At 40.2% G+C, this 23,955-nt stretch overlaps 1 protein-coding gene across 1 annotated transcript in view; it reads left to right on the top strand.

Moving 5' to 3' along the window:
• LOC128577641 (endogenous retrovirus group K member 13-1 Env polyprotein-like) overlaps positions 1-16,574 on the top strand; it is a 107,077-nt gene extending 90,503 nt beyond the window's left edge. The window contains exons 4-5 of the mRNA XM_053579906.1: positions 12,517-12,609; positions 16,017-16,574. Coding sequence (XP_053435881.1) covers positions 12,517-12,609; positions 16,017-16,242 — 319 coding nt within the window. The 3' untranslated portion in view covers positions 16,243-16,574. The remainder of the gene's footprint in view (positions 1-12,516; positions 12,610-16,016) is intronic.
• Positions 16,575-23,955: the final 7,381 nt, after the last annotated feature.

The raw sequence follows: 23,955 nt of genomic DNA on the forward strand, positions 1-23,955 counted from the left end.
TGGATTAACAAATTGTGGTATATGTATACCGTGGAATGCTATTCAGCCATAAAAAGATGGAGACTTTACATATTTTATGTTTACCTGGATGTAGTTGAAATTTTTTCTTTTTAGTAAAGTATCTCATGAATGGAAAAAACAGATCCAATATCCTCAGTACTATTATGAAACTAATATATAAACACTGACATACTCATATGAATGTTAAAATACAAATATAGTCTTGTAAGGGGGAGGAGGAAGGATGATAGGGAGGGTGTTGGGTGGGATCTTGCCTAAAGTGCACAATGAAAGGTTATATTTCAAAATAACTTAACAGTAAATTATAAATGTCTTACCACAAAAAGTAAATGAGGTGATATATATGTTAAATCAGTTTTTTTTTAGATTTTTTTTTATTAAATCATAACTGTATACATTGATATGATCATGGGGCATCATACACTCGCTTCATAAACCATTTGACACATTTTTATCACAGTGGTTAACATAGCCTTTCTGGCGTTATCTAAGTTACTGTGCCAAAACATTTACATTCTACATTTACCAAGTTTCGCAAATACCCCTGTAAGATGCACCACAGGTGTGATCCCACCGATCCCCCTCCCTCTACCCACCCACCCCTTCCCACTTCCCCCTATTGTTAAGTTGTAGCTGGGTTATAGCTTTCATGTGAGAGTCCCAAATTAGTTTCATAGTAGGGCTGTGTACATTGGGTACTTTTTCTTCCATTCTTAGGATACTTTACTAAGAAGAATATGTTCCAGCTCCATCCATGTAAACATGAAAGAGGTAAAGTCTCCATCTTTCTTTAAGGCTGCATAGTATTCCATGGTATACATATACCACAATTTATTAATCCATTCGTGGATCGATGGGCACTTGGGCTTTTTCCATGACTTAGCTATTATGATTTGGGCTGCAATAAACATTCTGGTACAAATATCTTTGTTATGTTGTGATTTTTGGTCTTCTGGGTATATGCCCAGCAGAGGAATTACAGGATTGAATGGCAGATCTATTTTTAGATCTCTGAATATTCTCCATATACCTTTCCAAAAGGAATGTATTAATTTGCATTCCCACCAGCAGTGCAGAAGTGTTCCCTTTTCTCCGCATCCACGCCAACATCTCTGGTCTTGAGATTTTGTGATATAGGCTAGTCTCATTGGAGTTAGATGATATCTCAAAGTAGTTTTGATTTGCATTTCTCTGATGATTAAAGATGATGAGCATTTTTTCATACGTCTGAAGGTCTTGCGCCTGTCTTCTTCAGAGAAGTTTCTCTTCAAATCCCTTGCCCAGCCTGCGATGGGATCCCTTGTTTTTTTCTTGCTGATGCGTTTGAGTTCTCTGTGGATTCTGGTTATTAAACCTTTGTCGGAGATATACCCTGCAAATATCTTCTCCCATTCTGAGGGATGTCTGCTTGCTCTGCTTACTGTGTTCTTAGCTGTGCAGAAGCTTTTTAGTTTGATCAAGTCCCAGTAGTGTATTTTTGAAGCTGCTTCAATTGCCCGGGGGGGTTCTCCTCATGAAATACTCACCCAGACCAATTTCTTCAAGGGTTTTCCCTGCATTCTCCTCTAGTATTTTTATAGTTTCATGTTTTAAGTTTAAATCTTTAATCCAATGAGAGTCTATCTTAGTTAATGGTGAAAGGTGTGGGTGCAGTTTCAGTCTTCTGCAGGTTGCCAGCCAGTTCACCCAGCACCATTTGTTAAATAGGGAATCTTTTCCCCACTGAATGTTTTTAATTGGCTTGTCAAAAATCAAATAGCGGTAAGTAGCTGGATTCATCTCTTGATTCTCTATTCTGTTCCAGATATCTACTTCTCTGTTTTTGTGCCAATACCATGCTGTTTTGATCACTATCGATTTGTAGTAAAGTCTGAGGTCTGGTAGTGTGATTCCTCCTGTTTGGTTTTTATTTCTGAGTAATGTCTTGGCTATTCGAGGTTTTTTCTGATTCCATGTAAAACGAAGTAATGTTTTTTCAAGATCTTTAAAATATGACAGTGGAGCTTTAATAGGGAGTGCGTTGAAATTATATATTGCTTTGGGTAGTATAGACATTTTAATAATGTTGATTCTTCCCAGCCATGAGCATGGTATATTTTTCCATTTGTTAACATTTTCAGCTATTTCTTTTCTTAGAGTTTCATAGTTCTCTTTATAGAGATCTTTCACGTCTTTTGTTAGGTAAATTCCCAAATATTTCATCTTCTTTGGCACTACTGTGAATGGGATAGAGTCCTTAACTGCTTTTTCAATTTGACTGTTGTTGGTGTATATAAAGGCTACCGATTTATGAATGTTGATTTTGTAACCTGAGACGCTGCTGTATTCCTTGATCACTTCTAGGAGTTTTGTAGTAGAGTCCCTAGTGTTTTCCAGATACACAATCATATCATCTGCGAAGAGCGAGAGTTTGATTTCTTCTGACCCTATATGGATACCCTTGATCGCCTTTTCTTCCCTAATTGCGGTGGCTAAAACTTCCATTACAATGTTGAAAAGCAATGGAGACAATGGGCAGCCTTGTCTGGTTCCTGATCTGAGTGGAAATGATTCCAATTTAACTCCATTCAATATGATATTGGCTGTGGGTTTGCTGTAGATAGCCTCTATCAGTTTAAGAAAAGTCCCTTCTAGACCAATTTTCTTGAGTGTTCTGATCATGAAGGGATGCTGGATATTATCAAAAGCTTTTTCTGCATCAATTGAGAGAATCATATGGTCTTTGTTTTTTAATTTGTTTATGTGCTGAATTACATTTATCGATTTACGTATATTGAACCAGCCTTGAGACCCTGGGATAAAACCAACTTGGTCATGATGTATAATTTGTTTGATGTGTTGCTGGATTCTGTTTGTTAGGATCTTGTTGAATATTTTTGCATCTATATTCATTAGTGATATTGGTCTATAATTTTCTTTTCTTGTTGGGTCTTTTCCTGGTTTGGGGATCAGGGTGATGTTTGCTTCCTAGAACGTGTTGGGTACTCTTCCTTCTTTTTCTACATTTTGGAACAGGTTGAGTAATATAGGTACTAATTCCTCTTTAAAGGTTTGGTAGAATTCTGACGTGAAACCATCTGGTCCCGGGCTTTTCTTTTTAGGGAGGTTTTGTATAGTTGATGCTATTTCTGAATTTGATATGGGTCTGTTCAACATTTCCACTTGATTCTGGTTAAGTCTTGGAAGGTGGCGTGCTTCCAAGTATCGGTCTATTTTCTTCAAATTTTCATATTTCTGAGAATAAAGTTTCTTGTAATATTCATTAAGGATTTTTTGGATTTCTGATGAGCCTGTGGTTATTTTGTCTTTGTTGTTTCTGATTGATGATATTAGAGATTTTACACTTTTTTTCCTGATTAGGTTGGCCAGAGGTTTATCTATTTTATTGACCTTTTCAAAAAACCAGCTTTTTGATTTATTGATCTGTTGTATTATTCTTTTGTTTTCAATTTCATTTAATTCTGCTCTAATTTTGGTTATTTCTTTTCTTCTACTGGGTTTGGGGTTGGAATGTTCTTCCTTTTCCAGTTCCGTGAGATGTCCCATTAAGTTGTTAACTTCCTCTCTTTCCGTTCTCTTGAGGAAAGCTTGCAGTGCTATAAATTTCCCTCTTAGAACTGCCTTTGCAGTGTCCCAGAGGTTCTGATAGTTTGTGTCTTCATTGTCGTTTTGTTCCAAAAAATTGGCGATTTCTTTCTTAATCTCATCTCTGACCCAGCTATCATTCAGCATAAGGTTATTTAACTTCCATGTTTTTGTATGGGTATGCAGATTCCTGTTGTTACTCAATTCAAGTTTTATTCCATGATGGTCCGAGAAGATGCATGGAATAATTTCTATTCCTTTAAATTTACTGAGGTTAGACTTGTGACCTAAAATGTTGTCAATTTTGGAGTAAGTTCCGTGGGCTGATGAGAAGTATGTGTATTCAGTTTTGTTGGGATGAAATGTTCTGTAGATGTCTGCTAAATCTAAATATTGGATGGTTAGGTTTAAATCTAAGATTTCTTTGCTCAGCTTCTTGCTGGAGGATCTATCCAACACTGCCAAGGGAGTGTTGAAATCTCCGACGATTATGGAGCTGGAGGAAATCAAGTTACTTATGTCTGTTAGAGTTTCTCTTATAAATTGAGGTGCATTGTGGTTGGGTGCATAGATATTAATAATTGAGATCTCATCATATTGAGTATTACCCTTAACAAATATGAAGTGACCATTCTTGTCCTTCCTTACTTTTGATGGTTTAAAGCCTACTGTATCTGCAAATAAAATTGCAACACCTGCTTTTTTCTGATTACCATTTGCCTGAAATATGGATGACCATCCTTTCACCCTGAGTCTGTATTTGTCTTTTAAGTTGAGATGTGACTCTTGTATGCAACAAATATCTGGCTTGAGTTTTTGTATCCAGTCAGCTAACCTATGCCTCTTTAGAGGACAGTTTAAGCCATTCACATTGATGGAGAGTATTGATAAGTCTGGTGGAAATTTGGGTATCGAGTTTTTCAAAGGTCCAGTGGACATTTTTAATCCTTTCGCCAGTGTGGAAGTTGGAGTTTGATCCGAAGTTTCTGAGTGAGTTTACTTTTGTGGTATAGGATTGGGTTGGTCATTGTGGAGGATAGGTCTGAGAACATCCTGAAGAGCTGGTTTACTTATGGCAAATTTTTTCAACATATGAATGTCATTGATGTATTTAATTTCTCCATCATAGATGAAACTCAGTTTAGCTGAATACACGATCCTGGGTTGAAAGTTTTTTTGCTTTAGGAGATTAAAAGTTGATGACCAGCCTCTTCTGGCTTGAAAAGTTTCAGCAGAGAGATCTGCAGTTATTCTAATATTCTTACCTTTGTACGTTATAGTTTTCTTTCGCCGAGCTGCTTTGAGAATCTTCTCTTTCATGTTAACTTTAGTGAAGCTAATTATGATATGTCTGGGGGATGACTTATTGGGGTTGAATCGTGCTGGGGTTCTGAAGCTGTCTGCTATCTGAATTTCAGATTCTCTAGGCATGTCTGGAAAATTTTCTTTCATAATTTCATGCAGAAGGGCCTCTGTGCCCTTGGAGGCAACTTCATCGTTCTCAGAAATTCCTATAATCCTTATGTTGCTTTTTTTCGAATTATCTGAGATTTCTCTGAGTGAGTGATCCGTTTTTGCTCTCCATTTCTCTTCCTCTTTGAGAGATTGGGAACGTTCGAAGACTTTATCTTCAATGTCAGAAATGCTTTCTTCTGCTTGCTCCATTCTGTTACTGAGGGATTCTACTGTATTTTTCATATCTTTGAGGGCTGTAAGTTCTTGCTTCAGTGTGTCTAAGTCTTTGGTGGTTTTGTCTTTAAATTCGTTAAATTCTTGAGACAGTTTTTGAATTTCTCCTCGAATTCCTAATTCCATTTTATTAATCTTGTCTGCAATCCAAATTCTGAATTCGATTTCTGACATCTCAGCCAGTTGTTTATGAATGGGATCTTCAATCACATCTGCCGTATCTTTTCTTGGGGTGGTTGATCTATTCTGGTTATTCATGTTACCAGAGTTTTTCCGCTGATTCCGCCCCATGGTTATTTTACTCCCTTGGGTTTTTCCCCTGGGGTTTTATCGAGGGCCGGTACAGTGTTGTGGCCTGAGAAACTGGGGCCCTGTCTGGTGCGGTGGAGCAAAGTGATTCTGTGTTGCTTTCAGCTGGTTTCTGTTCTATCCTATTGCAACTTCTACTCTGGCTTGAAGTCTCAGCTTTTTTTTGCGTCCTTGTGATCACAGCTTGCCTCAGCGGTGTTGATGTGCGTTCTTCAACCTTCTCTCTTGGTGAGGCTCAAGTCCACCAGGATACTTACTAAATTCCTGTCCCTTAACTGTCCTTCTGGACAGGAGCCTCTGTTGAAAGCTGGCTTCAGTCTGCCATCTTGTCTCCCCTTCCGTTAAATCAGTTTGATTTAAACATTCCACATAATATATCAAATCGTCACATTGTACCCCATAAATGTATACAGTCATGATTAAATTAAAAATTAAATAATTTTATTTTTTATTTTTGGGGATTCATTGAGGGTACAAAAATCCAGGTTACATTGATTGCATTTGTTAGGTACATTCACTCTTATCATTATGTCCTGCCCCCAAAAGTTGTGTTACACACCAGCACCCCCCATTCCACTCCCTTTCTTCCTCTTTCTGCACTTCCCTTCCTCCATCCCTCCCATGTACTAAGTCATTAATTGTCCTCATATCAGAATTGAGTACATAGGATTCTTTCTTCTCCATTATTGTGATGCTTTACTAAAAATAATGTGTTCTACTTCCATCCAGGTTAATACAAAAGATGTAAAGACTCCATATTTTTGATGGCAGAATAGTATTTCATGGAATACATATAGTACAGTTTGTTAAACCAATTTTGGGTTGTTGGATATTTAGGCTGTTTCCACGTTTTGGCAATTATAAATTTAGCTGCAATAAACAGTCTAGTGCAGGTGTCCTTATGGTGAAAGGAATTTTTTTCTTCTGGGTAGATGCCCAGTAATGGTATTGCAGGATCAAATGGGAGATCTAGCTTAAGTTCTTTGAGGGTGCTCTATACTGCCTTCCAAAAAGGTTGTATTAGTTTGCAGTCCCCCCCGCAGTGTAAAAGTGTTCCCTTTTCTCGACATCCATGCCAGCATCTGCAGTTTTGAGATTTTGTGATGTGGATAATATCTCACAGTGTTTTTCATTTGCATTTCTCTAATAATTTAGGATAATAAATATTTTTTCATATGTTTGTTAGCAATTCATCTGTCTTCTTTAGCGAAGGTTCCATTCATCTCTCTTGCCCAGTGATTTAACAGATTTTTGGCACTTTTTATGTTGATTAATTTGAGTACTCTGCAGATCCTATTTATCAAGCTTTTGTCTGATTTAAAATATGCAAATATCCTTTCCCATTGTGTGTGTTGATTTTCTTTGGTTGTTGTCTCCTTAGCTTTACATAAGCTTTCAGTTTAACTAATTCCTATTTATTTATTTTTGTTGTTGTTGCAATTGCCATGGAAGTCTTCTTCATAAAGTCTTTCCCCAGGCTGATATCTTCAAGTGTTTTTCCCATGCTTTCTTTCAGGATTTTTATCATTTCATGCTTTAAATTTAGGTCTTTTGCTTACAGCAGAGGCAAGATGGCCAACTGGAGCCAGCTTTTCACAGAGGCTCCAGTATAGAAAGAGAGTTAAAGGACAGAAATTTAACAAGTAAGCTGAGAGTTTGGAGCTGAGCCAAGAGAGAAGGTTGAAGAATGCACATCAACCCTGCTGAGGCAAGCTGCGACCTCAAGGAAACAAACAGTAGGTACAGAATCCATCACCAAGTGGACAGGAAACCCTCCCTAATGAGAATGGCTCACAGTCTACTTTCTACAAACAAGCAATCCGAGTTCTGATATTCTCCTATTTTAGGAGACCCTCTAAAACTGAAACACCTTCCCCAGAGAGGACCCACTAATACTAGTGGCACTCTCCCACCAGGCATAAAACTATACATATTCTCTACCTGCAATTCTGAACCCCCAGCACTCCCCTCCACTCTCCCCTGAGATCTGGAACCCTGTCCCTCATAGAGTCCAAATTCTGGGGTGTTTTCTCAAAAAGTGGACAAGACATGGGCTGTTGCAGGTCTATGCTGATTCCATGACACAGGTGTAAAGAGAGGACTGTGTGGACTGAGAGGGAGAAGGAGAAGTGTTGCCCTGTGGCACAGAGCAGCAGTGGCAGCAGTGGGAACAATAGGCCTCACACCCTCGGGTATATTTTGGAGAGACACTCCCTGCCTCTCTTGGCAACCAGTGGCAGCCATTGGTAGAACAGATCTGGGACAAAAATACAGGCCCCATGAATATAGGGTATGCCTGTGGCGGTTACCTGCCCAGGCAGGGCACGGTGCGGTTGGAGACTAGAATACCTGTGCACAGAGATGGCATACTCCCAGGGTGGGGCTGAGTCAGAAGTGCTGCTTTAGTGATCCTAAGAAGCACCCAGCCCCTAGGGGAACATACCTGAGACAAAAGCAAGCAGGGAAACAGCATCAGCCCACAGAGAAACAGAAACTGAGAGCTGTGTGCGAATACCAGCCCAGGGAGAGGCAGAAACTGAGAGCTGAGTGTGAGCTTTAACAGGGCCCACCCAAACACAGAGTGCAGCCAAGACAGAGACACCAGCTCCATGAGAATTTGTGCAACGCCAGTGGCACATGGTGGGGCTGAGGCACAGTTTCTGTGAACTCAAAAAAAGCCTGGCCCACAGGGGAATATAGCTGGGACAGAAACACTAATTCTATGAAGATATAAGTGGCAGCCACATCAATCTAGGGTGGGACTGGAACTGAGTATATCTCCCCAGCTTCCATTAAGCACCTGATGTTGTCAGGCTTCAGCTCTCCTTGCCAGCTGGTGGCAGAGTGCAGCAGCCTGTCCAGGGAGACAGATTTCCCTGTGAATCAGGCAGGTACAACCCCCTAGAGCATATGCTCATTGTAGGGAACTGGGTCACAGTCCTGTGGGGTTAATCAGTGACTGGGTGTGACAGAGGTGCAAGCTGGGGAAGGAGGCATCAACCTTCCTGGACTAATTCATTTGCTGGGTGGGTCCTTTTGACTCCACAGAGCACCAGAAGGAGTCATACTCAAGCTGCCAGCAGACCCCTGCGATCTAGTTGCTCGAGACATTTTGAACTCTCCCACTTGAGACTGGGTGCTGACTGGGACAATTGATTTGGAACTCTTGACCTGGGCCAATCACCCGAGGACTATCCAAAGTGGTACCCTGGGTGTTTGGTTGTGGGAAGGTTTGATTTTCCTTTTCCACTTGTTGCCTGTGGAGGGCAGGGTGACTTAGTTGCTGGTATTTCTCCACAGCTGAGACTACAATCCAGATTTACTGATTCACTAGGCTTGGACAGAGACCAGCTGAAAACAAGGCAGAGCCACTTATCCCCACCACACCAAGCAGGTCCCCAGTTTCTCAGGCTGCAGCACTTGTATGGGTCTTTGGCAAATCTCTAGGGGAAAAGGTACAGACACCAGTCGCAGCTCTTGGGCAAAGACCTGGTTAATCCCTCCTCCAGGAGCTCTCAATCCAACTTAACCTTATCTGCTCATGTAGCCAATGGAGTAAAATATTCATGGGGTGGAATCAACAGAAAAACTCTGGCAACATGAATAATCAGAGTAGATCAACTCCTCCAAGGAACAACATGGCATTGGGAATGAAAGGAACAGCATGGGAACTGAAGATCCCATTCATAAACAAATGGCTGAGATATCAGAAATCCAATTCAGAATTTGGATTGCAAATAAGATTAATAGAATAGAAATAAAGTTGGAATTAGAAATTCAAGGAGCATTTCAAAAATTGTCTCAAGAATTCAATGAATTCAAAGACAAAATCACCAAAGTTTTTGACACATTGAGACAGGAACTTGCAGCCCAAAAAGATCTGAGAAATACAGTAGAATCCTCAGTAACTGAATGGAGCAGGCAGAAGAAAGGATTTCCAACTTTGAAGACAAAGCTTTTGAACACTCCCAAACGGTCAAAGAGGGAGAGAAGTGGAGAGCAAAAATGGATCATTCTGTCAGAGAGCTCTGGGATTATTTTATGAAAACTTAAATTCGCCTTATAGGAATTCCAGAATGTGACGAGATGGCTTCAAAAGGCCCAGATGTGCTACTCCATGCAATAATCAGAGACAACTTCCCAGATGTGCCAAGAGATTCTGAAATTCAGATAGTGGACAGTTTCAGAACCCCAGCATGACTCAACCTGAATAAGAAATCCCCCAGACACATTATAATTAACTTTGCCAAAGTTAATATGAAGGAGAAAATGCTTCAAGCCACCAGACATAATAAAACCATAACCAAAAAGGGGAAGAATATTAGAATGACTGCAGATCTCTCTGCTGAAACGTTTCAAGCCAGAAGACTGTGGTCATCAACTTTTAATCACCCCCCCAAAAAAAAAATAATTTTCAACCCAGAATCTTGTATCCAGCTAAACTGAATTTCTTTTATGATGGAGAAATTAAATACTATAATGACATACGCAGGTTGAAGAAATTTTCCATAAGTAAGCCAGCTCTCCAGGATATTCTCAGACCTATCCTTCATAATGACCAGCACAATCCTCTACCATGAAAGTAAACTCACTCTGAAATTTTTGATCAAATTCCAACTTCCACAGTGGTGAAAGGATTGAAAATGTCCACTAGACATTCGAAAAACTCAATACCCAAAATTCTACCAGGCTTGTCAATATTCTCTATTAATGTGAATGCTTTAAATTGTCCTCTAAGGCAGCACAGGGTGGCTGACTGATATAAAAACTCAGACCAGATATCTTCTGCATAGAAGAATCTCATCTTACCTTAAAAGATAAATATAGACACAGGGTGAAGGAATGGTCATCTATATTTTAGGCAAATGGAAATCAGAAGAAGGCAGGTGTTGCAATTTTATTCACAGATTTTATGGGCTTTAAACCAACAAAAGTAAGGAAAGATAAGGATGGTCACTTCATATTTGTTAAGGGTCATACTCAAAATGATAAGATTTGAATCATTAACATTTATGAATCCAACCACAATGCATTTCAATTTATAAGAGAGACTTTAACAGACATGAACAACTTGATTTCCTCCAGCACCATAGTAGTCAGAAATTTTAACAGTCCTTTGGCAGTGTTGGATAGATCCTCCATAAAGAAACTCAGCAAAGAAATTTTAGATTTAAATTTAACCATTAAACAAGTGGATTTAAAAGACATCTACAGAACATTTCATCCTAACAAAACTGAATACACAATCTTCTCATCAGCCCATGGAACATCGTCCAAAATTCATCACATCTTAGGTAACAAATCTAACCTCAGGAAGTTTTAAAAAAATAGAAATTATTCCTTGCATCTTCTCAGACTATCATGGAATAAAAGTAGAACTTAGTAAGAACAGGAACTTGCATACATATACTAAAACATGGAAACTAAATAACCTTATGCTGAATGATAGCTAGGTCATAGACGAGATTAAGAAGGAAAATATCAAATTTTTGAAACAAAATGATAATGAAGACGTGAATTACCAGAACCTGTAGGATGCTGCAAAGGCATTCCTAAGAGGGAAATTTATAGCATTGCAAGACTTCCTCAAGAGAAAGGAAGAGGAAGTTAACAAGTTAATGGGACAGCATTAACTTGAAAAAGAAAAAGCTTCCAATCCCAAACCCAGCAGAAGAAAAGAAATAAACTAAATTAGAGCAGAATTAAATTAAAGAGGAAAAAGGATTATACAACAGATCAATAAATGTAAAAGTTGTTTTTTGAAAAGGTCAATAAAATAGATAAACTTTTGGCTAACCTAACCAGGAAAAAAGAGTAAAATCTCTAATTTCATTAATCAGAAAGGGCAAAGACGAAATAACAACAGACTCCTCAGAAATTTAAAAAATCCTTAATGAATATTACAAGAAACTCTATTCTCAGAAATATGAAAATTTGAAGGAAATAAACCAATACTTGGTAGCATGCCACCTTCCTAGACTTAGCCAGAATGAAGTGGAAATGTTAACCAGGCCTAAATCAAGTTCTGAAAGAGCATCAACTATACAAAATCTGCCTAAAAAGAAAAGCCTGGGACCAGATGGCTTCAAATCAGAATTGTACCAAACCTTTAAAGAAGAACTAGTACCTATATTACTTAATCTTTTTCAAAATATAGAAAAATAAGGAATACTACCCAACACATTCTATGAAGCAAACACCACCTTGATCCCCAAACCAAGAAAAGACCCAGCAAGAAAAGAAAATTATAGACCAATATCACTAATGAATATTGATGCAAAAATATTCAACAATATCCTAGCTAACAATCTAGGAACACAAAACAAATTATATACCATGACCAAGTGGGTTTTGCCCCTGGATGTGATGGCTGAAGGGGCACAGTCCACTGTACTTTTGTAAGGTGAATCAGTCTCATTTGTGCTCCTTGAAGTCACGAGGATCTGAGAAGGAACATTTCCAGTATTTGGGCTGCAGTCATGCCTTAAAGGAAGGAATGTACTGGAGACCCTCGCCAAGTTGTAGCTGGAGACAGAGCATCTGCCTGGGGCAATGGACCGTTGCACTTTATCCCCTATCTCTATTTACACAAAAACTTTCAGTTAATCATGTAGAGAAGTAGGCAAACAGAACAGACAACCCAGCTCTTTGTGGTTCATCTTCATTGTTGTTTATCTCTAAACAAGATATTCATGGTTTAGAAAGATGTGTACGTACTTTTCTGGATTAACTCTGATAAGGAAACTTTAACTTTTGTGTCCCTTGTTCTTGGATTATTTTTATCTGATGAGTTTGAGTATATACAAAAGTGAGTAAAGATGGCTGATTGCTGCTGTGCCTGCGCGAGCACCAGCCATCCCATAATAAATCAGTCATTTCCTCTGCAGTGTCTGCCTCTGTGTCTCTGACTAGGCCAGTGGACAGCAACATCTGTCACAGCAAGCAGGGTACGGCTGGACTGAACCTGGTTGACTGTCTACTTAATTTCCAGTCTCCAACCTTAAGGTAAGAACACTGGGAACGGGAGAAACTGGGTGGATACGACTGAGCTGGAGGTACTCATGACTCCCAGCAAGGCAAAGTTAAGGGATCATAATAGGAAATACGGCTTCCACAGAGGAGGAATATGTTCAGTTATTGAGATCTTTGTTAGATTCCATGGGAGTGTCAATTAAGACTTGGTCTTTTTGCCATCTCTTTGAAACCATTTGAAAATGTTGTTACTGGTTTTCTCCTGACTCGAAAAACCAATTAAATTTGTCTGTTTGGGAAGATACTGGACAGGATATGAAAAAGTTTCACCAGCAAGGGAATATTATCAGTATGGATGTTTTGACTGTTTATAATTTAATCAGTTTAGCATTACAAATATTTTCAAATGATTCAAAAAGACAGGATTCTCAATATTCTCCTCATGTCTGTGATGAACCAGAACCTGATATTGGTAGACTCACTATTAATGATGAATCAAAACCATTAAAACCTGATATTGATAAACTCACTGTTAATGATGAAATGAAACCATTAGCCCCCAATATTGACTTGGGTGAACCAGACAAGGAAGAGGCGCTTCTTTCCTCTTCTGCTCAGTCTTCACAAGACAAAATGACCAATTTGAAAAGTTTTTTAAAGGAGTGTAATGAACTCTTTCATAGCTTAAAGCAGAAACCTCCCAAATCGTCACCATCACCTATTTCAACTGAGATGTTTTTTCCTCCTCCACGTGAGGAACCCAAGCCTTTGTGCTCTCATCTCCCGTCTCCAGAGGGACTAGTGGGAAACTTTTATCCTGTTACCCATGGGCCTGTTCCAACTTCTCCTCCATATGAATATAAAAGCTTTATGGCAACTAGATTAACTAGGCAAGCAGTAATTCCTAATCCAACAGACATTAAAATTCTTATTGAACCTGAAATTTCTATGGAGGGCTCCCGTTCTTGTTGCCGGGACCTTGACTTGATCATGCCTGTCTCTCACATTACTAACCTAGAAGGTAAGAACAAAATACAGTATGCTGAGGTTGATTTGAAATTTCTTAAAACTTTGAAAGATGCTGTTACCGCCTATGGCCCTAATGCTCCTTATGTTCAAGGACTTTTAAGATCATATTGTGGGGATCAACTTTTAACTCCTAGAGATTGGGAAATAATTGCTGAAACTGCCTTATGACCCACTCAGTATCTCCAATTTTGTTCATGGTGGAGAAATGAAGCACATAAGTGACATGAAAGTAACCCTAATGTTGCTTATGATCAGCTAATTGGGAAAGGAAACTTTCGTTGCCACCAGAGGCAAATTAATCTTCCTGATGAAGTTTATCTTCAAACCAGAGATGTTTGCATGCATGCTTGGGCTCAGCTTGAAGAGCCTGGTGGTGGACAATTTTTTACCAAAATGTTACAAGGAGCAAATGAGCTGTATGCTGAGTTCCTTGCACGGCTCCACTCTGCCATTAAGCATTCAATTCCAGGAACTAGCATGCAAGACATGCTCTTGCTTTCCCTTGCATATGAGAACGCTAATGAATAATGTTTCTTTGGTACCCCGTGACCTCCCATAGGTTTTGGCCACTGGATTGCACGGGCCTATCCCTGAGGGAACTGTTGGAATTATATTAGGATGAAGCAGTTCCTCGCTAAAAGGACTTTACATCCACACTGGCATAATTGATGCTGATTGTCATGGTGAAATTTCTATCATTGCCTCTGTTACTCAACCTATGTCTTTGACCCCTGGACAGCGCATTGCCCAGCTTTTAATTTTACCTTATCACAAAGGAAAAGCTGCACCAATTAAGAGATGGTGGCTTAGGCAGCACTGGAACTCATGTCTTTTGGCATGCCTTTTTAAATGATTCCCACTTCGATGCCAGGTTACATTTTTTGATGGTACTAAATTAGAGGGTCTAATCGACACTGGAGCTGATGTATCTATAATATCTTCTTTTGCCTGGCCTCAAAAGTGGCCAAAACAATGCATTAAATCTACCTTTGCTGGCCTTGGAACAAAGCTACCTGTGTCGGCCTTGGAACCATGTCAGATATTGAACAAAGCACTGAGACACTGTCATGTCAGGGACCCGACTGGCAGCCAGCTAAGATAAGATCATGTGTGGCTCCCATTGCCATTACCTTATGGGGAAGAGACATATTACAACAGAGGGGAGCCATGTTATCTATCCCAACGATCTCTTCTGCTGCAAAGAGCATGATGTTTGATATAGGATTTAATTCCTCTCAAAGTGTTACTCCAAAGCCATTAGCAACTGTTAGAATGAGTAAAGATTGTTCAGGTCTTGGCTTTCCTGTTTTTCCACAGGATTTACCATAGGGGCCACTGTAGAGCACCTCACCATTCCACATTCCTGGAAATCTGATACCCTTATTTGGGTTGAGCAGTGGCCCCTCCCTAAGAAAAAGCTATAGACACTCCATCAATTAGTTGATGAGCAATTAAAACTTAATCATAAAATCCCATCTGTAAGCTCCTGGAATTCACCTGTCTTTGTCCTTAAGAAAAATTCAGGACAATGGAGGATGTTAACAGACCTGAGAAAATTGAATTCAATTGTCCAACTGATGGGGCCCCTTCAGTTGGGACTCCCTACTCCATCCTTAATCCCTCGTGATTATTTTATAATTATTATTGACTTAAAATATTGCTTTTAAGGCACAATTCTTAAGAATTACTCCACAGGAGTTACGGGACTTCCTATTGTGTTGGGCTGAGCCCTCTTGTTTATCTTTTGGGGCTCAGCAATGGGTCAGTTTCAGTAATAGTTCCAAAAATAAAGACATGCATATGCTTTCTACTATGATTTTTACTAAATTAATAGTGATACAACATTCTTTGTTGCCTGATCCACATCACTGCAAGCTTCATATTTTTACTGATATTGCAGATCGGATTCATTGGTCAAAATGTCAAGGGTCTCATTTGTATGCCTTCCAGCAAACTAAATTTGGATCTGTTGTTGATTGGAGACCTTCTGCTTATGTTAAGGGAAGACTTGAAACTGGTGTTGGTTATCTTAGTTACAAGCAAAATGCAACTGATATTGTATACTCATCCTCAAAGGAATTAGTGTGGGAGGAGAGTGGTTTTTCATCACCAGCCCCAGGCATTTCTGGATATGCATCCCAACTTGATTTATGGAAAATCGGACTGGCTCTGTTTGGCCTTCATGCCTGGAGGGGCTCCCACATTTACAAACTGCACCATCATTCCCAACATACTTTTCACTATAAATTACAAGAAGTGCATTTTACTCAGGCTTGTGTAAAACTGCCTTTTGTTTGGCTTGTGGGCAACATTTCATGGAATGAGAAAACTGGAAAGATTTATTTAACAGGAACTTGTCAATTGTTTACTTGTCATAACATTTCAATGAGATTTGATTCTTCCCAACATAGGATCTTTCTTCTGCGTGCCAAGACTGGGGTCTGCCTGCCAGTGAAGATGATGAGGTCTTGGGAAGAATCCCCCGCAATTTCGATTCTCGCAGATCTGGCATGGAAGCTGACGAAGAGGACCAAACGGTTTATCAGTCTACTGATAGCAGCAATTCTTGGAATTATAGCCGTCACTGCTTCTGCAGCTGGCAATGGAATAGCCCTTACTGAATTTGCATCTAATTGACATCAAGATGCAGAAAGGTTGTGGGTTACTCAAAAACAAATTGACACAGAAATTTATAATGAGTTAGCTGATTTAGAACAAACAGTAATTTTGTTAGGAGATCAATTGTATAGAGTAGAAAAACAAATGAAATTAAAATGTGATTGGAGCTTAGTTCGAGGGGATCGAGACAAGATGGCGGACTGAAGCCAGCTTTCAACAGAGGCTCCCGCCCAGAAGGAGAGTTAAGGGACAGGAATTTAGTAGGTGTCCTGGTGGACTTGAGCCTCACCAAGAGAGAAGGTTGAAGAACGTACATCAACACCACTGAGGCAAGCTGTGATCACAAGGACGCAAACAAAAGGTACAAAATCCACCACCAGGCGGACGGGAGTCCCCCTCCCCCATGAGACCGGCTCAAGAGCCCCACAATTGAACAAGCGGGCAGAAATTAAAGGTCCTCCCACTACACTCCAGGGAGAGACCTTCTAAAAACTGGACCTACCTCCCCTACTGGGGTGCCGTGGCATTCTCCTGCCGGACATAGGGCTGAATAAAACTTTGGGAATCCTTTGCCGGCAACCCTGAATCCCCAGCGCTCCCCTCCCGCCCACTGAGGTCTGGAGGCCTGACCCCCAGGAATTCGGATCCTTGGGTGATTTCTCAAGGGGAGTGGACAGTCCCCGAGTTGCGACTGGTCAGCATTGACTCTGAGGCATGCGAGTGAGGAGAGGGCACCGGGCTGAAGGGGAGTCACGCCTCGGCGGCACTTCCCTGCGGTGCAGTGCAACAACCCTCCCTGGGCAACATTATGGAGCACAAGACTGAATAAGACTCTAGCTTCCCCGCTGAGAGCTGAGAGCCCCTACTCTCACACGGTGTCTGAGGGCCTATCCCCCCGGAGTTCGGATCCTTGGGTGATTTCTCGAGGGGAGTGCACAGTGCCTGAGCTGCGTCAGGTCAGCGCTGACTCTGGGACACGTGAGCGAGGAGAGGGCACTCTGCTGAGGGGAAATCAAGCCTTGGCGGCACTTCCCTGTGGTGCAGTGCAGGAGCCATCCCCGGGCCGTAGTGTTGCGTAAAACTGAATGAAACTCTAGCTTCCCCCCCCACTCCCAATCGGGGTCTGGGGGCCCATCCCCCAACAGTTCTGATTCTTGGGGGATCTCTTAAGGGGTGTGGATCCAGCACAAACTGCGGCCGCTCAGTGCTGACTCTGGGGCACAGGACAGAGGAGAAAAGGGTCGCCTGAGTGCCCACACCAGAGCAGCAGTTCCTTGGAGGTAGATCAACAGCCGTTTTTTCTTTAACGGCAGAACGCTCACTTCTGGATATTCTGAGGCCACACCCCCTGTCTCCCTGGGCAACCAGAGGAGGCCACCGGTGAGCTGAGCGGGGGATTTCCTGACACGGCTCACAAACCCGGGAAACTTCCAGGGCGGGGCCAACCCAGAGAGGTGTTCGAACGCAAATCTCCAGCAGCAAAGACGTTTGAACTCAAAACAGCCCGTCTTCTGTAGGCGATTTCGACAGGAACAGAGACAGAACCCCGCAAAGTTGTCTGTTCTGTTCTGTTCTGTTCTGTTCTGTTAGCAGCATCCATCAGGGATGGGGCTAAGCCTGAGTGAACACCTCCTTCCCATCACCTGCATCAAACACTCAAAGATGTCAGGCCCCATCGCCTCCTGCTAGATAGTGGCAATCTGCAGGGGCCTGGCAGACTTCCTTGTGATTCAGGCAGGTGCAAACCCCTGGAGTGTCTGTTCACTGCAGGCAACTGGGTTAGCCATCTGCAGAGATACCAGTGACTGGGTCCGACGGAGGGGCAAAGTGGGGAAGGAGACGTCAACCTTCCTAGACTGCTCTGTTTCCTGGGTGGCTCCTCCTGACTCCACGCTGCACTGGGGTGAGCCGTGTCAGAGGAGTCACCAGGCCCCTGTGATCCAGTTCCCAGAGACCTCTTGAACTCTCCCACCCGAGACAAGTGCCGATTGAGACAGTGGATTTGGACCTTTTGAACTGGGCGAATGGACTGAGGACTTTTCAGGCGGTGCCCTGGGTGTGCGATTGTAGGAAGGTTTGATTCTCCTTTTCCAACTGGGGCCAGAGGTGGGCAGGCGGGGTGACTTAATTGCTGATTTTTCCACACAGATGAGACTTCAAGCCAGAGTAGAAGCTGCAATAGGATCGAACAGAAACCAGCTGAAAGCAAGACAGAACCACTTTACTCCACCACACCAGACAGGGCACCAGTTCCTCAGGCCACAACACTGTACGGGCCCCCGATAAAACCCCAGGGGAAAAACCAAAGGGAGTAAAATAACCATGGGGCGGAATCAGCGGAAAAACTCTGGTAACATGAATAACCAGAATAGATCAACCACCCCAAGAAAAGATACGGCAGATATGATTGAACATCCCATTCATAAACAACTGGCTGAAATGTCAGAAATCGAATTCAGAATTTGGATTGCAGACAAGATTAATGAAATGGAAATACGAATTCGAGGAGAAATTCAAAAATTGTCTCAAGAATTTAACGAATTTAAAGACAAAACCACCAAAGACTTAGACACACTGAAGCAAGAACTTACAGCCCTCAAAGATATGAAAAATACAGCAGAATCCCTCAGTAACAGAATGGAGCAAGCAGAAGAAAGCATTTCTGACATTGAAGATAAAGTCTTCGAACGCTCCCAATCTCTCAAAGAGGAAGAGAAATGGAGAGCAAAAACGGATCACTCACTCAGAGAACTCTCAGATAATTCAAAAAAAAGCAACATAAGTATGATAGGAATTTCTGAGAATGATGAAGTCGCCTCCCAGGGCACAGAGGCCCTTCTGCATGAAATTATGAAAGAAAATTTTCCAGACATGCCTAGAGAATCTGAAATTCAGATAGCAGACAGCTTCAGAACCCCAGCACGATTCAACCCCAATAAGTCATCCCCCAGACATATCATAATTAGCTTCACTAAAGTTAACATGAAAGAGAAGATTCTCAAAGCAGCCCGGCGAAAGAAAACTATAATGTACAAAGGTAAGAATATTAGAATAACTGCAGATCTCTCTGCTGAAACTTTTCAAGCCAGAAGAGGCTGGTCATCAACTTTTAATCTCCTAAAGCAAAAAAACGTTCAACCCAGGATCTTGTATCCAGCTAAACTGAGTTTCATCTATGATGGAGAAATTAAATACTTCAATGACATTCATATGTTGAAAAAATTTGCCATAAGTAAACCAGCTCTTCAGGATGTTCTCAGACCTATCCTCCACAATGACCAACCCAATCCTATACCACAAAAGTAAACTCACTCAGAAACTTCGGATCAAACTCCAACTTCCACACTGGCGAAAGGATTAAAAATGTCCACTGGACCTTTGAAAAACTCGATACCCAAAATTCCACCAGACTTATCAATACTCTCCATCAATGTGAATGGCTTAAACTGTCCTCTAAAGAGTCATAGGTTAGCTGACTGGATACAAAAACTCAAGCCAGATATTTGTTGCATACAAGAGTCACATCTCAACTTAAAAGACAAATACAGACTCAGGGTGAAAGGATGGTCATCCATATTTCAGGCAAATGGTAATCAGAAAAAAGCAGGTGTTGCAATTTTATTTGCAGATACAGTAGGCTTTAAACCATCAAAAGTAAGGAAGGACAAGAATGGTCACTTCATATTTGTTAAGGGTAATACTCAATATGATGAGATCTCAATTATTAATATCTATGCACCCAACCACAATGCACCTCAATTTATAAGAGAAACTCTAACAGACATGAGTAACTTGATTTCCTCCAGCTCCATAATCGTCGGAGATTTCAACACTCCCTTGGCAGTGTTGGATAGATCCTCCAGCAAGAAGCTGAGCAAAGAAATCTTAGATTTAAACCTAACCATCCAATATTTAGATTTAGCAGACATCTACAGAACATTTCATCCCAACAAAACTGAATACACATACTTCTCATCAGCCCACGGAACTTACTCCAAAATTGACAACATTTTAGGTCACAAGTCTAACCTCAGTAAATTTAAAGGAATAGAAATTATTCCATGCATCTTCTCGGACCATCATGGAATAAAACTTGAATTGAGTAACAACAGGAATCTGCATACATATACAAAAACATGGAAGTTAAATAACCTTATGCTGAATGATAGCTGGGTCAGAGATGAGATTAAGAAAGAAATCGCCAATTTTTTGGAACAAAACGACAATGAAGACACAAACTATCAGAACCTCTGAGACACTGCAAAGGCAGTTCTAAGAGGGAAATTTATAGCACTGCAACCTTCCTCAAGAGAACGGAAAGAGAGGAAGTTAACAACTTAATGGGACATCCCACACAACTGGAAAAGGAAGAACATTCCAACCCCAAACCCAGTAGAAGAAAAGAAATAACCAAAATTAGAGCAGAATTAAATGAAATTGAAAACAAAAGAATAATACAACAGATCAATAAATCAAAAAGCTGGTTTTTTGAAAAGGTCAATAAAATAGATAAACCTCTGGCCAACCTAATCAGGAAAAAAAGAGTAAAATCTCTAATATCATCAATCAGAAACAACAAAGACGAAATAACAACAGACTCATCAGAAATCCAAAAAATCTTTAATGAATATTACAAGAAACTTTATTCTCAGAAATATGAAAATCTGAAGGAAATAGACCAATACTTGGAAGCACGCCACCTTCCAAGACTTAACCAGAATCAAGTGGAAATGTTGAATAGACCCATATCAAGTTCAGAAATAGCATCAACTATACAAAACCTCCCTAAAAAGAAAAGCCCGGGACCAGATGGTTTCACGTCAGAATTCTACCAAACCTTTAAAGAGGAATTAGTACCTATATTACTCAACCTGTTCCAAAATGTAGAAAAAGAAGGAAGAGTACCCAACACGTTCTATGAAGCAAACATCACCCTGATCCCCAAACCAGGAAAAGACCCAACAAGAAAAGAAAATTATAGACCAATATCACTAATGTATATAGATGGAAAAATATTCAACAAGATCCTAACAAACAGAATCCAGCAACACATCAAACAAATTATACATCATGACCAAGTTGGTTTTATCCCAGGGTCTCAAGGCTGGTTCAATATACGTAAATCTATAAATGTAATTCAGCACATAAACAAATTAAAAAACAAAGACCATATGATTCTCTCAATTGATGCAGAAAAAGCTTTTGATAATATCCAGCATCCCTTCATGATCAGAACACTCAAGAAAATTGGTCTAGAAGGGACTTTTCTTAAACTGATAGAGGCTATCTACAGCAAACCCACAGCCAATATCATATTGAATGGAGTTAAATTGGAATCATTTCCACTCAGATCAGGAACCAGACAAGGCTGCCCATTGTCTCCATTGCTTTTCAACATTATAATGGAAGTTTTAGCCACCGCAATTAGGGAAGAAAAGGCGATCAAGGGTATCCATATAGGGTCAGAAGAGATCAAACTCTCGCTCTTCGCAGATGATATGATTGTGTATCTGGAAAAAACTAAGGACTCTACTACAAAACTGCTAGAAGTGATCAAGGAATACAGCAGCATCTCAGGTTACAAAATCAACATTCATAAATCGGTAGCCTTTATATACACCAACAACAGTCAAATTGAAAAAGCAGTTAAGGACTCTATCCCATTCACAGTAGTGCCAAAGAAGATGAAATATTTGGGAATTTACCTATCAAAAGACGTGAAAGATCTCTATAAAGAGAACTATGAAACTCTAAGAAAAGAAATAGCTGAAAATGTTAACAAATGGAAAAACATACCATGCTCATGGCTGGAAAGAATCAACATTATCAAAATGTCCATACTACCCAAAGCAATATATAATTTCAACGCACTCCCTATTAAAGCTCCACTGTCATATTTTAAAGATCTTGAAAAAACATTACTTCGTTTTACATGGAATCAGAAAAAACCTCGAATAGCCAAGACATTACTCAGAAATAAAATCAAAACAGGAGGAATCACACTACCAGACCTCAGACTTTACTACAAATCGATAGTGATCAAAACAGCATGGTATTGGCACAAAAACAGAGAAGTAGATATCTGGAACAGAATAGAGAACCAAGAGATGAATCCAGCTACTTACCGCTATTTGATTTTTGACAAGCCAATTAAAAACATTCAGTGGGTAAAAGATTCCCTATTTAACAAATGGTGCTGGGTGAACTGGCTGGCAACCTGCAGAAGACTGAAATTGGACCCACACCTTTCACCATTAACTAAGATAGACTCTCATTGGATTAAAGATTTAAACTTAAAACATGAAACTATAAAAATTCTAGAGGAGAATGCAGGGAAAACCCTTGAAGAAATTGGTCTGGGTGAGTATTTCATGAGGAGAACCCCCCGGGCAATTGAAGCAGCTTCAAAAATACACTACTGGGACTTGATCAAACTAAAAAGCTTCTGCACAGCTAAGAACACAGTAAGCAGAGCAAGCAGACAGCCCTCAGAATGGGAGAAGATATTTGCAGGGTATATCTCTGACAAAGGTTTAATAACCAGAATCCACAGAGAACTCAAACACATCAGCAAGAAAAAAACAAGGGATCCCATCGCAGGCTGGGCAAGGGATTTGAAGAGAAACTTCTCTGAAGAAGACAGGCGCAAGTCCTTCAGACATATGAAAAAATGCTCATCATCTTTAATCATCAGAGAAATGCAAATCAAAACTACTTTGAGATATCATCTAACTCCAATGAGACTAGCCTATATCACAAAATCTGAAGACCAGAGATGTTGGCGTGGATGCGGAGAAAAGGGAACAGTTCTGCACTGCTGGTGGGAATGCAAATTAATACATTCCTTTTGGAAAGATATATGGAGAACACTCAGAGATCTAAAAATAGATCTGCCATTCAATCCTGTAATTCCTCTGCTGGGCATATACCCAGAAGACCAAAAATCACAACATAACAAAGATATTTGTACCAGAATGTTTATTGCAGCCCAATTCGTAATAGCTAAGTCATGGAAAAAGCCCAAGTGCCCATCGATCCACGAATGGATTAATAAATTGTGGTATATGTATACCATGGAATACTATGCAGCCTTAAAGAAAGATGGAGACTTTACCTCTTTTATGTTTGCATGGATGGAGCTGGAACATATTCTTCTTAGTAAAGTATCCCAAGAATGAAAGAAAAAGTACCCAATGTACACAGCCCTACTATGAAACTAATTTGAGACTCTCACATGAAAGCTATAACCCAGCTACAACTTAACAATAGAGGGAAGTTGGAAGGGCGGAGTGGGTAGAGGGAGGAGGATCGGTGGGATCACACCTGTGGTGCATCTTACAGGGGTATTTGCGAAACTTGGTAAATGTAGAATGTAAATGTTTTGGCACAGTAACTGAGATAACGCCAGAAAGGCTATGTTAACCACTGTGATAAAAATGTGTCAAATGGTTTATGAAGCGAGTGTATGATGCCCCATGATCATATCATGTATACAGTTATGATTTAATAAAAAATAAATTAATTAATTAATTAATTAATTAAAAAAAATAAAATGTGATTGGAATGTTTCTTCTTATTGTATTACTCCTGTTTTTGATAATGAAACTTTATTTTCTTGGCATAAATTCAGGAAACATTTGCTAAACCATGAAAATTTAACTGCCGATATTGTTGAATTACAACATCAGGTATACAGCACATTTGAACAAAAATTAGAACAAATCGATGGAG

Source organism: Nycticebus coucang, chromosome X (genome assembly GCF_027406575.1).
Source record: "Nycticebus coucang isolate mNycCou1 chromosome X, mNycCou1.pri, whole genome shotgun sequence".
In the NCBI taxonomy this organism is placed as follows: domain Eukaryota; kingdom Metazoa; phylum Chordata; class Mammalia; order Primates; family Lorisidae; genus Nycticebus; species Nycticebus coucang.